Genomic DNA, 15,883 nt, shown 5'->3' with positions numbered 1-15,883 from the left:
ATCCTCATTAGTACATTCACAAACCCTAGTTTGAGTAACGCTGTACTAGAAAATAAATGTCGTGAATTTAATCTAGTAATATGCGTTCATAAAATGAACACAATATAGACGTCCATAAAGTAACTGAATACGCTGCTGTCGCGCACGGCCATCTAACAAGAGAGAAGCAATTACATAAATAAGTTTCGCATCTCGTAATTTTGTAGGCTTATTTGCGAACACGTCAGAATTTAACAATACGTCTGCAGCATTGGTCGGTGGAAAGCGTGAAAAAAATGGCAATCTTCTGTATGTAAAAACGATCGTCAACAGAGTTGACAGAAATTAATGAAATTGGCTAATGTCAAACGTGACAACGTAATTCATGAGAAATGTTCTCTCCAGTGCGTGCCGTCTTGGTGCGTTTTGTGTGATCGAGCAGAGCGCTTTATAAACGTATTTGATTAAGTGAAAACGCAACGAGAAGAGAGAAAAAAAAAAGAGGGAACCAGGAGGCCCAGGTGGTTGCGAAACGTCACAGATCACAACACGGAACGGGCCACTTCAAGGCAAGACGTCCCACTTCGTTCTCAGTGCGGACTCTGATACGTAAAAATAGTGATAATGCAAACGACCAAGTACCACGGGGTTCAGCAGTTCTCTGACGTGGAGTCGCGATGACCTGATTCAATCTTGTCGCTCTAAAAGTGTATTCTAATCTTGAATCGTGTCTTGTGCAAGGTTATGTGCAGTTATACGTTTGACATTTGGATCTCTTACGAGCGTTTACCAAGGCGGATCATTTAGCCATATTTGGGAATTAGTGCGATGTAAAATTATAATTATTTTTGAGCCATATGAAAATAGTGCGGTTTGTATTTTTTGACAATACCATTATGTTCGAATAACTCCTTAAAAATAAGGCGACCATACGACCCGAATTTTCACACTTCGTCCCAATTTTTTTTACAGGTAATTTGAGACATCTATTTGTCCCGAGTTCAGCTATTCTGTCCCGAATTACGATGGAATACTTCCATGTACATAAATTTTTAGGTTAACAAGATAAATCGATATTACATTCTATGGCATATCAGTCAATGAATTAACATGAATACATTCAATATATTAATTCCGAATAATATCGAACTTTCATATCTTCTTTACTAGATTTTCGTTGTTTTCGCGGATTCAGGATTTAGTACATTTAATTGGAAGGTTAGAATACATGACAGATTCAAGGAAGTTAAAACTTTAATTGCATTACAAATAGGTACTATTTTATTTTTATATAAGGTAATTTATTTAATTATTGCTTTCTTAAGTGACTATTTGTATTCCTGTTATGATACAAACACTCACTAAAGAGTTATATAAAAAATGAATTTTCTTTTATTAAAAAACAAAATATTGATTCCAATGTTAGGTCTTTTAAAATTAGTTAGTGCTATTAACACAAAGAGTAACTTTTTCTACTAAATTATTTTTTCTTACACATTCAGCTATATAGTCACTGACAATAATAGATGTATCACATGGTAATGACTTTAGCTCTAAACTTTTACTTTTAATTCTGTTTTACATATGTAATTAATACAGAAAAGATCTTTGTTGGTATGTGATTTGACACATCAGTTAGTAAGCAACCAAATGAGCAGCTTACATATATTGTGTTTATGTAAAAAGAAAGCAAAGCTGTGTTGACTTCCCTAGTCTAGCAATAATAAAATCAGACAGCAGACCATCATGAGACTGAGTGAAACAGATAATCACAGCATTGGCATAGTAGACAGGTATTAGAGTAGGAATGTCAACACAGCCTAGCTTTCCTTCTGCATAAGCACAATATAATCCATAGATCTAAAATTATGATTATTATAAACAGCATGGTATGCAAAGGTACCTATTTTTTCAAAGTTAAAAGAATTTGTTAAAAAAGAGCAAGATGTAGTAAGAGAAACTGCTTTTTTGTGTTGAATGCTACTTAAGTAGACATTAATGCCATGGCAACCAATGTGATTAATTGAACAATTAGATGTACAGATATTGTTCCTAACATTGGAGTCAGCATCTTGATTTTGTAATAAAAGGGAATTCCTTTTGTAACTCTTCAGTGAATATGCATTTTCTCTCCTTACCTAAACTACTGCTTATGAAAGTAAAATAATACCTATCTGTAATACAATTAAAATTTCCAATCCTGAATCTGCCATATATTCTAATTTTCTAAATAATTCTGAATCCATGAAAACAAGTGATAATTTAATAGAGAAATCATATGAAAATTTCATATTCTTTGATATCAATATATTGAATGTTTCATGTTAATTCATTGTAAAATATTATAGAATATAATATTGATTTATGTTTTTAGTCTAAACATTTATGTCCATTCAGGACAAAATAGTATAAACAGGTGTCCTGAATTACCTGTAACAAAATTGGGATAATGTGAAAATTCAGCACTATCCAGGAAATTTGGGATTTATGGTTACCTTATTTAATAGAAATTGGGTTCGTGGGTCACACTCTAGCTTCATCATTTTATAAAGCAGTAATACAAATAGAAGACTAGGATATGACTGTTTTTGATGTTATTAATTGTCTTAACAAGCTAAAAACAGCCGGTAATCGATTGGCGTGAAATTTGTAGAAGGGAGAGGGAAAATATCACAAATTTCGAATATAAAATTTTAACTTTGGGTTTTTATTAGTTTCGAAATTTTTGTAAAAACTTTCGGTTCTGTACTACTGAATTCTGCCTATACGTATGCGTCTTTCGCAACGCATGTGTGAATTCGTTGCCGTCGCTCATCTACTATTTCTATAAACGCATGAAACACATCGTGACGGCCGAAAATCAATGGGTATAACGGGTGAACTTAAAAATACAAACTTAACCGATTTCAATGATTATGATTTTCTGCTTCTGTAGTATATAATACAGGGTTATTTCATGTAACTGGGAAAAGTTATATCTTTAAAACGGTTACAGATAAAAAAATGTCACAAGACAAAATTAAACGAAATTGCATTCTTTTTTTAAATGAAACCCTATAATTTTTATTGTACTATTCGATGCAGCTTTTCAATCTCTACAAAAAATATTAAGCTATTTATGCCCTAAACCTGATAGTTCAAGATAAGAACTAATTAAACTGGTTAGGTCTGGGTTAAGTCCGAGCAAGCAATTATATCGGCCGCTATTAGGCGGTCGGCCACGAAATTCATGATTATTGAAATCGGTTACGTTTGTATTTTAAATTTACTCGTGATACCAATTGGTTTTCAGCCGTCTTCGTGTGTTTTCAAAATATGGAATTATATAACTGAATAATATTAATTAAACTCTCTTCATGGGCGGACATTGAGTCAGCATTTTCATTTATAAAAAATAGTTGCACCATCTCATTAGTTCATGGGTGGATCGAAATTGCCTTTCATTTTCGTGCTAATCATACTTCTTCATACTAATGTTGCAACTGAAAGAGTATTTTCCCTTATAAATAATGTTTGGACACATGACAAGGTTCAATATGATGCAAATATGTTGAAAGTAATATTGATAACTGAAGTAAATTATGATGAAAGTTGTACAGATTTTTATACAATGTTCAACAACATAAATAAATATAGAAAAATATAGATAATTAACTGACAGTAGGACTGAAACCAAAGATGGAATAAAAAATGCCTACTATTATGTATATTTTGTTTAATTATTATTATAAATATATTAGATACATATTTATATAGATGTATTATACAATTGAACATTTTATAGTTGAGAATCCCCATAGTTCTAACAATTTCCATTTATTAGGAAAAAAATCCTAGATAGATTTCAATAAATTACTCACTAGATTGAGAGTAAAAACAATTGGCAAATTCCTTAATATTCTAGTTATTCTAAAGATTAACAAATGTAAAGGAATAAGCAAAATTTTATTATAAGTAAAACATAAATTTTAACCATTTAATCTTTTAAAAAAGTAGGGTGAAGGACAGAATATTAAATTGTAGGACATGACCTTCCAAAGTAGGATGTTTGGTAACACTATGTTAAATGCCCTTTAAAGGAGCCTCTTCTTTTGATATGAAGAATCTGCTATCCTGAAATTCATACTATGAAATGTTGTCCACCTTATTAAACTGGCTTCTCCTCCCTTCCCAAATGTTATTTAAAATAAAATCGAAATAAAAATTGTTTAGGGCTGAGTATAATGCTTTTGTATTTGTATAATCTTTGCACAGTTGTAAAAACACTGGTTCGTACGAGTCCGCAGTAATTAATATTTCCTTTTTTGTTGTGTCATACTTACTTGGTAATATTAACTTGTTACTTGGCAAAATGCCTAAAAATAGTTTGAAATATGAGATGTATCATGACAAACATAGAATACAATTTCAAGGAAATACTTGAACTATAATAATAAAGTAAAATGATTTGATGATATTTATCTTGAATCCTGATATTGTAGGTATACAAAATGAGTCAAATAGAAATGGATCAAGAAACCGTATATGGGACTCATGAAGACAGCCATGTGGTCATGTCTGAGAAAGTTCAGAGCCTGGCTGGCAGTATTTATCAGGAATTTGAGAAAATGATAGCTCGTTATGATCATGATGTGGTCAAAGACCTAATGCCCCTTCTAGTCAATGTTCTAGAATGTCTAGATATATCTTATACAGAAAATCAAGAACGCGAAGTTGAATTAGAACTATTAAGGGAAGACAATGAACAATTGGTTACACAGTATGAAAGAGAAAAACAGTTAAGAAAAACGTCTGATCAGGTATGATTCAAATTTCTATAACATGGTGACTCTTATTTTTGATATTTTAGTTAATATAATATGAAATTATTCTTAGAGAAATAACATTTATATTTCTCTAACTAGAAACTGTTGGAGCTAGAAGATGCTGCAGAAGATGAAAGAAAAGAATATTTATCAAAAATTGAGAGTCTCGAATCAATAGTGAGGATGTTGGAATTGAAGACAAAGAATTCACATGATCACGGTACAAATGTCAATGGCTCTCCCAGTCCATTCCTTCACAGAACATCCCTCTACAGTAGAGTAGAATATTTTTTTTTTATTGTTTTCTTTTCATTTAATTGTTCAGTGGGTTAAATTTGATTGGACATACTGGGATGTGAATTTGTGCATGCATCTTAATACGAATTTATTTTAGAATTAAGCACTCCAATCGTTCGCGTGTATAACATTGTAGATAATTCCCTTTCATGTATGTTTTCTATTAGAATTTTATGTTTTATAATTTAAAGTTAAATAATTGTATGATTATATCATTTAGGTTTAGAGTGTGTTCTGTCATAATTAATCCTTGCAATTAAATGGATATAACATATATGGTATACCATTTCTTGTATTTGTTTAGTTGTTCGTCTTGAAGAGAAAGAGGCAGAACTAAAACGAGAATATACACGATTGCATGAAAGATACACAGAACTATTTAAAACACATGTAGATTATATGGAAAGAACAAAAATGTTAGTTGGGAGTACAGAAAGATTAGAAAATGCAACTAGTGGTCGTGGTCCATCTCGTTTACCATCTCTTGGGCTGGCTCATATGTCTAGAAGTTCTGGACCATTGAGTTATGGTTTTCAGAGTTTAGAAGCTAGCATGAATGCAGAAGATGTTCCAGATGATAGTCCACCAAATGTTGTTAATTTAAGAACTGAAATGTTGGATAGCAGCAGTGAAGCTGCTATAGAAACACTTGATAAGAGTCAATTAACAGATAAACCAGCACAAGCAAATAAAACAACTGCGATTTCTAGACGTATGTAATTTTTTGTATTGTTAAATTTTAAGATTTTAAGATTTAAGAATATTTATATCGTATTTGCTGTTTTATTCATAGATGAGAGTCCAGAAACTGAAGCACCTCCATTATTGGTTACACCTACATCACCAACGATAGTAGAGAAACTACCAACTACTCCAAGTGGAAGGAGTAGAACAGAACGAGAGCAACGAAGTGCCAATACATTGTACCAGGAACTTAGTTTTCAGGATGCCGATGCGTTGGGTGAGATGGATGAAGGAGCAGACATCACTGGTAGTTGGGTTCATCCTGGAGAGTATGCATCGTCGGGTATGTCTTGTAAATTAACTAAACATTCATAAGAATATATCATTAGTCTATTAATCCTTTGAGTTCTTACTCAGTTTTACATACAGAAGTACGATTTAAACTTTATACATACTATTTTGTATGTAATTATCGACGAATCGAATAGTACAATACTCGTTTTGTACTAAATCAAGCATGCTCCATATTCCTAAATTAACAATGATAAGATTAACGTTCGTGAATTCTATAAAAATTAACACTTGGTTAATATTAATATTCTATTTATAAACTTCCACTCACCGTTAGAATTTTAAATTAATCTCGAAATAATATGTAATTGCATAAATATTGGAACTCTAAGGGTTAATGTCATAATTAAATTCTTTAATATTAACGGAGTAAAATCTTATATCATACAAATTTCTATACAATGATAATATACAAAATATCCTGTAATGAGCGATATAATCAAGAAGTAGATGATTCTACATGGAGAAATAAATTGGAAATGTAGAACAAAATATTCTTGCGCTGCGCTTTAAAAACTAAAGCAAATGTTCGTATTTCGGACTTATAGAACGCGATAATGAGAACCTAAGGACCATAAACTCGGTATCTCCTATTCATCCATATACGATCATACATAAGCGTTAGAGCCAATGTTGATGAATTTAGAGTTATAATCTGATATGAATAGGTTCAGTGGTATTCCATAACATTGGGGTTGTTAGTATTTGGTGTTTTGAACTTGCATGTACTGCGCTAAATCGAGTCTAATGATGTCAAGTTTGTTAATATTGGCTTGAAAGTATGGTCTAATATTAAGATATTAAGAATCATCGATTAAACGCATGCATAGTTCACATATTTTCAAAATTTATTTTCCCGAAAACGAAGTTCTATATAGAAAAATTATTTCTGGGTTATATTACTTTTTACAGGACATTGCACTACAAAATATAAAATATAAAATATATACAACACACTACAATATATAAAATATATTAATGTATTTTTGTGTTCCATTGTTTACCTTCTCATTACTGCGGGGTATTGTCAATTTTGACTAAATAATTGCATGACATAAATAATCCTTCATGCAGTCAATGACAACTTTTTTGGTAAGATATTACTAACTTTATATTATATTACATCTAAAATTACTTCAAAATGGATTATAGAATTTACTATTTTAATTAAGCTATGTTCTTGATAAAGTTACTTAAATTTATCTTGTACAATAAATAAAATAAAGCAATCGTGCTATTTTAAATGTATTAAAGAAGCGTCTTTCACTAGGAATGGGCAAAGAAGTGGAAAGTCTTATTATGGAAAATAATGAGCTTTTGGCCACAAAGTGAGTATTGTATTAATATTTATATACTATGTCATTTATGTACACTTATATTTTTTTGTGTGTCAGAAATGCGCTCAACATTGTTAAAGATGACTTAATCATCAAAGTGGACGAGTTGATAAGGTAAAGTAACATATATTAGTATTTATTTAACTTAATCTGTTGCCTTATAATATCGAATCCTGTAGTAAAACTTATTGCATTGTATGTTGTTGCTTGATATTTGACGTTTAAAAAAAAAGTGATTTTATAACTTTGTTATTGCGAACCAAAGAGTTAATAACTAACGCGAGTAAATAAACATTATTGTTTAACATAAATGAACATGATATTAGTGGTGATATACATGTGAGAGAGTACATACTTCTTCTAGCGAGCAAGAAATATTACGCGAAGAAGTTCGGGGTTTGCAACAAACTAGGGAACGTTTACGGCAAAAAGTCGCTGCTCTCGAAGAAGAATTGAAGAATGTTAAGGAAGAGGCAGAGGCAGCAGCAAAAGCAGTCAAGAGTGACGATGAGGAAGATGTACCATTGGCACAAAGAAAGAGGTTTACCAGAGTAGAAATGGCCAGAGTACTTATGGAGAGAAATCAGTATAAGGAACGATTCATGGAACTTCAAGAAGCAGTTAGATGGACAGAAATGCTTAGAGCTTCTAAGACTGATCCTGCCAGTATATCGGGGGTAAAAGGTTCGGTGTGGAAGTTGTTAGTATCTCTTACATAAAAAAAAAAAATTCATTGTTGGAGCAGATAGTAATTTGTATTCTTTCTTTCTGTCTGCAGTTTTAGTAGTCTCTTCATAGCACCTACAGGTCGGGGAACTTTGCTTCGAGGACCACACACATTACCACACATTAAATATAGCGCACCAACAAATCAAGTTGTTCCAGCACCACCTTTGGGCACCATGCGTAGACATACGTTGAAACCTCGCCATGAATTTTTCGACCAAGGAGACACCATGTGAGAAATCAATCAAATTCTATACACGCACTTAGATATTACGTTAATGCGACACTAAAGCCTGCCAAATTTTTCTCTATTCTCTAAGTAGGAATTAATTTTTTATTATTATGCTATTTTCTAACTACAATCTTACGATATTGTGATTTTTCTACTATGCAAGTTTTCATAAGGATACAATGACACCATAAAATTTTACGCATACATTTCTTTTGATATTTTATCAAAGCTATTGCAATGACAAAAATGTTTTACATTTTACATGGGGCAGAATTTTAGATACTTGACTTTTTTATAATCTTTGAATCGACCTCATCTTTGCAGATTGAGTCCCCTTTGGTCAGTTGGGATCCATAATCTTTTGTATCGCGAGTCTCAATTACTCTTGATCGCTCTTAAGAGATGTGAGTCATTTCTAAATAATTTCTTGCCTGAGCGATTTCTAATGTGATGGTTTTTAACAAATTATCGATCCGATTCCCATTTCACCTGCCATTTTTTAATAAATAAAGATCGTGGATGTATATTTTACGTGCAATATTGTATGCGTTTGTAATGGAATATTGAAATAGGATTATAGTTCATTCACACAGACAAAAACTTTCTCATTCTGACAATTTTGCTTTTATTCGTGCATCTATTTTTAGTCTTATTTTTTATAGATAAAGAAAATTGTAAATTATATTATCTGTATATTGAAACCGAACGTTATTTATATATTATAATATAAACCAATCTATCAGTGATAGATTTACCACTCATAGTAGTGGTTATATATTTAACTACATACTAAATTATTTGTTATCTTTGCAAAGTCATGCTTGAAAAGCAATAGTTTTGTAAATAAAACAATTTGTACATTTTTGAAAGAAGGATAATATACGATCATTAATGATCAGCAAATAAATGAAGTTTTGACTATGTTATAAACTTGGCTTTTATTTCACTTTTGCTCTGCGCTTTGATTTTTCGTTCGGGTTTCATCCTTGCCTCTCCTTCATGGCGTTGTCAAGAGATACCTGGTTTTTCTGGTTTTCGGTGGGGTGCTTATTGGCCAGCAGGTAAATCTGTTCTGCACTATGTCTAACATTCCGCTTCTAAACCTGGATATAAATTTTATTGTGCAAGTAATAATGAAGCTGAACATTAGATACGATGGAATGAACAGTCAAATTAAGACTTCATTTGAATCGAAGAATGTGTCCAGTGATCAAGAACGTCTTCATAGGCACAAAAGGTTGAACAAACAACAGAGCGTCCCAGTAAATTATTAACTTCTACAATTAAAAACTTTATTTTGATCGTGTGTGTATTAGAAATATGCAACAGCTAATTTATATTTTACACATTTTTACAGATCTTCTGAAAGACTCATGGCCAGACGCGCAAATGAACGGAGAGAGCAATATCGTCAAGTCCGCGCACATGTTAGAAAAGAAGATGGACGATTGCAAGCTTATGGCTGGAGTTTACCAGGCAAACCAAGTGCTCCAGTTAGACAACCTGTTCCTGTGCCAGTTTATTGCAGACCATTACAGGAATCACAACCTGGGATGAAGGCACGTTTGCTTCACAAACAAGAAGTTAGTATGTATAATAATTGCTTTTATTTTTTTGTTGTCTAGATATGGTGTGGTGCTGGTGTAAATTTAAGTGGTGGTAAAACACGTGACGGTGGTTGCATGGTTGGAGGAAGTGTATTTTATGCCGCCGAAGCTCGAGAAGTAAGTACCAATTCGAAAACTGACGCCGAAGATGCTATTGAACATTTGGATAAGGAGCTTCAAGAGAATGAAAACCAGAGAGTGGGGGCAGAACACTTACAACAGCAACTCAGTTCGTTGGTTTGGATTTGTACATCGACTAAAACAATGTCGAAAGTTACTGTGATAGATGCTAATAATCCAGCCGAAATTTTGGAAGTTTTTAACGTTTGCGATGAACATTTACTTTGTATTGCAAGTGTACTTGGAGCTGAGGAAAGTGATTATGCTCAATCTGTTAGCGAAGAAGTAGTACGAACTGCAAATGGAGTAACGGATAATGGTGGTCACGAGGCGAACGCGAATTCAAATACTGAACAAAATAATCAGAAAAGTAACCAGGATAATCAAACTTTATCGGAGAAGAATAAAACCGAATCGGATAGTGCATTGGAAGAACAGAGTAATGAAAATCCTAAGAAGTCGGACGACACCAATCAGAATGCAACTACCGAATCGCAAAAAGTAGAAAGCGTAGACAGTGAAATGACAAATCTGGGAAAAGTACATTTCGTGAAAGTTAACCAAGAAGTATCTTCTACACGGGTGAACGAAGAAAAGGGTGCAAATGAAGATAAGCAAAGTGACGAAGTTGAAGAAGGTACTCCTATAGAAAAAATGTCCTCGATACAGCCGACAATGTGGCTTGGGGCTCAAAATGGTGCAGTGTTTGTACATTCCGGTGTGGCAAACTGGTCGGTCTGCTTACATTCTGTTGTATTGGAGGATGCTGCGGTGGCTATTGTGTACGTAGAGGATCATAAATATTTATAAATTTATCTATTCCAAACAATAAAGTAATTCATACAATTATTAATTTAATTCATGACCGAAAGTTTTCTTGCATTTTTTCTGTAGACATGTGCAAGGTCGAGTTCTCGTTGCTGTTGCCAACGGAACTGTTGCATTATTTAAAAGAGGTGCAGATGGACAATGGGATCTATCTCAGTATCATGTGATTACTTTGGGTAGCCCACTATATTCAACTAGGTGCATGACTTCTGTTAGTGGTAAAACTCTATGGTGCGGATATAGAAATAAGATTCATGTAATAGATCCAGTTTCAATGACTGTCGAGGTATACTTGCTTATTTGCATATAGTTTTTCTCCGTTATAGGTTAAACGTTATTTTAAATCATGTGTTAAATAAACCTTTTAGTGTACCGTTGAAGCTCACCCACGTCGAGAGTCGCAAGTGAGACAATTAGCTTGGTTAGGCGAAGGTGTCTGGGTCAGTATTAGATTAGACTCAACGTTAAGGCTTTATCATGCTCATACTTATCAACATCTTCAAGACGTCGATATCGAGCCTTATGTTAGCAAAATGCTCGGAACTGGGAAGCTTGGTTTTTCTTTTGTAAGAATTACCGCGTTACTTATTTCCTCAAATAGGCTGTGGATTGGTACAGGAAATGGTGTGATAATTTCTGTTCCTTTATCTGAAAGTAAGTTGAGATATTAGTGTTACAATTATAAAATTAAATAGTACAAAGTTTGACTGAAAATGAAACACGTATGTAAAATAGGTGCTGGCGGTTCGATGGCAGTATCTAGAATTCAAGCAGGAAGTGGCAAAAGTGATGCACCAGGAGTCGGTATCAGAATTTTTGCGTCAGACCGTGGCGTTACACCTGGAAGTTTTATACCTTATTGCAGTATGCAACATGCACAACTTAGCTTCCATGGACATAGAGATGCCGTGAAAATGTTCGTTGCTGTACCTGGTATGTCTGCTTAATAATTCTGTGGGGTCCACATTGCTTCCCGTACTTGCCGCCAGAGGGGCCGTTCCTCTCGCAAGCACTCGACCGGAAAACGCTCTCCCTATCTCTTTTCTTACGATCCTTTCCACGAGACCCCCAAAATTCTATACATTTTTAAAGGAATATAACAATAAAATTAATTCAAAATTTGTTTGTATAATTACAGGTCATGGTGGCCAGAGTGTAGTGACAGATGGTTCTCAACCAGCCATGCTGGTCCTTTCAGGAGGTGAAGGGTATATAGACTTTAGAGTTGGTGAGTGATGATATTAATAAGTCATTTATTTATATAGATTTATTTTGTTAATCATCCGTTGAAATTTTCAACAGCTCGAGAAATTAAGCTCATTTGGAACATGCAAAATTGGTTTTTCATTTCATGATAATTCCAGTACACGACAAATTATGTACTATGCTATTAATATTGTTATAGAAAAAAAAAAATGTTACTAAATCTGGCACTTCGTGTACCATTTTGTTAATGTAACGAAAAGGGTCCAATCAAATATTGTTTCATACGATTGTAATACTTCCAGCAGATGAGGCGGAAGACGAAAGTGACGTGGCGACTCATCTGATTGTATGGCAGTTGGTCAGGTATGCCCCCAGAGAGAAGTGAAGAGTGGTTAATGGGTCTTTACTTCAGTTTACACAAGTGTTTGTGCGACTGAATGGATAAATCATTTACGTTATTGATAGTGAAACATATATATATATACATATATATACATATATATACATACTAACTACTGAATGTTCTGTGCACGGTGTTATGAAATTCAACTAACATGTCCACAAGTAGTTAGATACATCTTTAACCTGACATTAAAAGAATGTATATCTTGTCTTTGTTTCTCTGGAAAGACCTTTGGTACATTAAGTGTACATGTGTGAATGTACAGAACTTTACGCAAAGTGTCATTAGTACATTAAATGTACACGTGAGTATATACAGAACATCTGATTTCATTTGTTACTCTTGGTTGGAAGAAAAATTGGTCTGGAATTGTTCGCTTGTGTACAGTAAAAACTTATAGCTTCGTAATCTCCATTAATACAAGGAACTGTGTCTGCACCTTCGTTTTTCAAAGCAACTATACACCCGTTACCATTATCTGCTTTCTTCATTCTCTGGGGGTTGGGAATTTCCAGCTGACATGCATCGTACTGTATAATACGCAACCGATAATCGCACTTCTTTTTTTTATCATGAATCGTGAGTGTTCTTACTAATGTCTATGCATCGTATCGATGAATCTTTTTCTAGGTGATGGAGAGGAAACGGAAGAGAGCATGGAGAGACCCAACACTACTGTTGCCGCGAACATTGAGGAACACGGAGAACAGAGCCATCTGATAGTGTGGCAAGTACAATGTCCTGTACCAGTGCCTATGAATGACTAGCCTAGGAACTTTGAAAGCATGCTGATCCCGGTGTATGGTCCAGTTTAAATTTTTACATGCGAATCAAGAATCTGAGTGGTTTCCGTTGTGCGTTGTCAAGGCACCGACAAATTGGACTTCAACTTCTGGCCGTGTGAAATCTTACTGCGCCGAACTAATGTTCTATTTAATTATACCTATATAACGATAGTAGCGAATTACACGAAAGACTCCATAAGCAAGTGGAAATATTCTGTAACGGCGAAGAGGTAAGAGATATTGTACGATTTTTTTAAAGTACTAGGGATTATTTTCAACGTTTTTAGATTTTCGTATTAAGATTATTCGGAGTTTCTGGCCAAGTAACATCCACGGGTTACTAATTCCTTAGGTATTCGGTGTTTACCGAGGAAATATTTCTTTTTTAATGAAAAAAAAACATAATTAGAATCTCTTAACGCTTATAATCCCTTAGCTTCTATCTAAAGTACGTTCTGTAAAGTACCTACTTATCGGCATACTAATTCGCTCTTGCGTAATGATAACGTAATTTATATAAAAATTATTTCAACGATCCTGCATGTTTGCGTGCGTTGTTGGACGATATAGTTCCGGCGTTTTAATTGAGAAACAGCGTTCATCCTGACGCGCGTACTTCATACCGTACGGGAAAAAACCTCTGAAATGTTTTGGAGTCAGTCCTGATTAAAGAGCATTACATTTCCGCCAACCAATGTGATAACCGATAAAGATACGGGACAATGAGTTTCACAGCTGCCGTGGTGACTGCGACCTAGCTGCATTAATATCTCCATTACCATCAAAGGTAAAATAACCTTTATATGTCTGTGCAGGGATTAAGAGGTGCAATTGACTCTGGCAGCATTTAAGCATATTATATTGTACATTGTTTTAGTTAGAGAGTATATTATTTTTCAGACCTGAGTGGTTTAATTTGCGTCCAATATATACATATATGGAGTGTAATATATTTTTTATGTTCTAAACGACCGATCTTTTAATATCATGTCAGATCGCGTGCGTTCGCTTTCTTTAGGCTCAACGACGGTCTCAAAGAGCGCCGGAATGAATTTCTGTACATATTCGCGAGATATTTATAGCGCGTACGTGGAGATTAATAATTTATGTTTTCGTTGACGAATGGAATAGAAGTGATTTTACTATATGCGTAAAACACAACGACGGTACATCTATTTCTTATCGTATATTGCTGCAACTTTGTTTTACCGTCAGCACACTCCCTTAATTACCAAAGACAAGGAACGACTTTTAATTGTATTCTTTGTACAATTTATAGCGAGATGGTTTAAAGTTGCGCGTCTAGACCGATATAGCGATTTCGACTAGAAGTAAACTTCTTGCATTCGGGATTGTGAGAGAGTCGCCGACACTTGGGCTTGCGAAACTTTTGTAAATTCCTATGTTAAGCGACAAACTGGTGAAATTTAAGATGTGCATGATGTGTCAGGGCTGCACATTATTGTGCGAGCTCGCTTTCGATGTCGAGCTCGGAATTGTACCTGGCTCATGATGAAGCTGTAATGGCGTTAATAAAGAAAGTTGCGAAACGGAATGAACCGGATTCATTTTTTCTACTGTAAGTATACGAAATTCTCATTATTGTATACCAGGGGTGTACGTGTACACGTATCATTTTATTTAATATATTTAATATATTTCACCGATGAATTCTACATTGAGGGAAGCCACCATTTATACAGTTTTTGACCGAAAAATGAATATTCTACGTAAAATGGTATTAAAAATAATTATTTATACAACACACGCTATCGAGCATTATTTTAACTATTGCCTGATGTTAATTAATAATTGTTGCAAACAACAGGTATGAAAATATGGACAAATTCGAGGAGACTGAAAGTTTTTTTGAATTTCTGTCGAGAACCAAGATCTATACGACACATTCTTTTGTATAAGTTTTCATCTTTCATTTCTTATCAGTAAATTATACAGAATTCTAACAGATACATAAATTGCGTCACTAAAACCGCAAAACAATATGTTGCAGCACCCAACAAAACACACATTAATGCACACGAAGAAAAGTTGTGTATTTTGGATCGTAAATTTGAAAAATATTCAAGCATCGAGGGAATTAATCTCGAAGCATGCGAGAACAATTCTCGTGTCGGCCAATTGGAACGTTTTATGCAAGGCGGATCGCAGCCAATTTGCTAATATTATTTAGATTTCAATTAATAATTGCATTACCCAGCTAAGAGTGATACGATTATTAATTAAACGATAAATAATATTACCCAGGTCTCACCACGAGGAGGTTGCTGCGAGCGGAGACCCGAAGGGAGATAGATGGAATCAAAGTTCCATCGATCTCCCTTTTACATTCTTACAAGCTAGATTACTAAACTAGAGAGATAGAAGGAAGCAATGTTCCTTCGATCTTCCAGTTTAGTTGTACCAAGTAATTATTTTGTTTAAAAAAGGGTGAAGCTAAATTATGGGAGACGCGACGCGACGCGACGCGATGCTGAACCGTGCAGCAGATCTTCGGATCGAATC

At 34.1% G+C, this 15,883-nt stretch overlaps 1 protein-coding gene across 5 annotated transcripts; it reads left to right on the top strand.

Annotated features, from left to right (window-relative positions):
• The first annotated feature begins 204 nt into the window (after window positions 1-204).
• Window positions 205-14,909, top strand: Syd (JNK-interacting protein syd). Of its 5 annotated transcripts, none has more exons than XM_076778604.1 (18): window positions 205-850; window positions 4,461-4,778; window positions 4,884-5,004; window positions 5,386-5,793; window positions 5,875-6,108; window positions 7,191-7,208; window positions 7,387-7,444; window positions 7,511-7,567; window positions 7,818-8,153; window positions 8,232-8,411; window positions 9,769-9,970; window positions 10,037-10,920; window positions 11,033-11,252; window positions 11,335-11,620; window positions 11,702-11,899; window positions 12,105-12,194; window positions 12,478-12,535; window positions 13,206-13,329. In XM_076778604.1, the coding sequence occupies exons 2-18, from the start codon at window positions 4,470-4,472 to the stop codon at window positions 13,207-13,209; spliced, it is 3,663 nt and encodes a 1,220-aa protein (XP_076634719.1). In that variant the 5' UTR covers window positions 205-850; window positions 4,461-4,469; the 3' UTR covers window positions 13,210-13,329. The 5 variants fall into 5 exon arrangements, with proteins under 5 accessions (XP_076634719.1, XP_076634634.1, XP_076634470.1 ...); XM_076778519.1 differs by having other exon boundaries at window positions 12,475-12,535; XM_076778355.1 differs by lacking the exon at window positions 12,478-12,535 and having other exon boundaries at window positions 206-548; window positions 13,206-14,909.
• The last annotated feature ends 974 nt before the right edge of the window (window positions 14,910-15,883 follow it).

The sequence above is a fragment of the Colletes latitarsis genome, chromosome 1 (assembly GCF_051014445.1).
Source record: "Colletes latitarsis isolate SP2378_abdomen chromosome 1, iyColLati1, whole genome shotgun sequence".
NCBI lineage: Eukaryota > Metazoa > Arthropoda > Insecta > Hymenoptera > Colletidae > Colletes > Colletes latitarsis.
Note: the sequence above shows the minus strand (reverse complement) of the source record. Positions and strands in the feature narration are given on the sequence as shown.

Bases quoted from the DNA above. Each gene is read 5' to 3' on its own strand.
- Syd (XM_076778355.1), top strand. From the start codon at position 4,470: ATGAGTCAAATAGAAATGGATCAAGAAACCGTATATGGGACTCATGAA. The intron at 8,412-9,768 runs GTGAGAAATCAA...ACATTTTTACAG, and splicing joins TTCGACCAAGGAGACACCAT to ATCTTCTGAAAGACTCATGG. The intron at 9,971-10,036 runs GCACGTTTGCTT...TTTGTTGTCTAG, and splicing joins AATCACAACCTGGGATGAAG to ATATGGTGTGGTGCTGGTGT.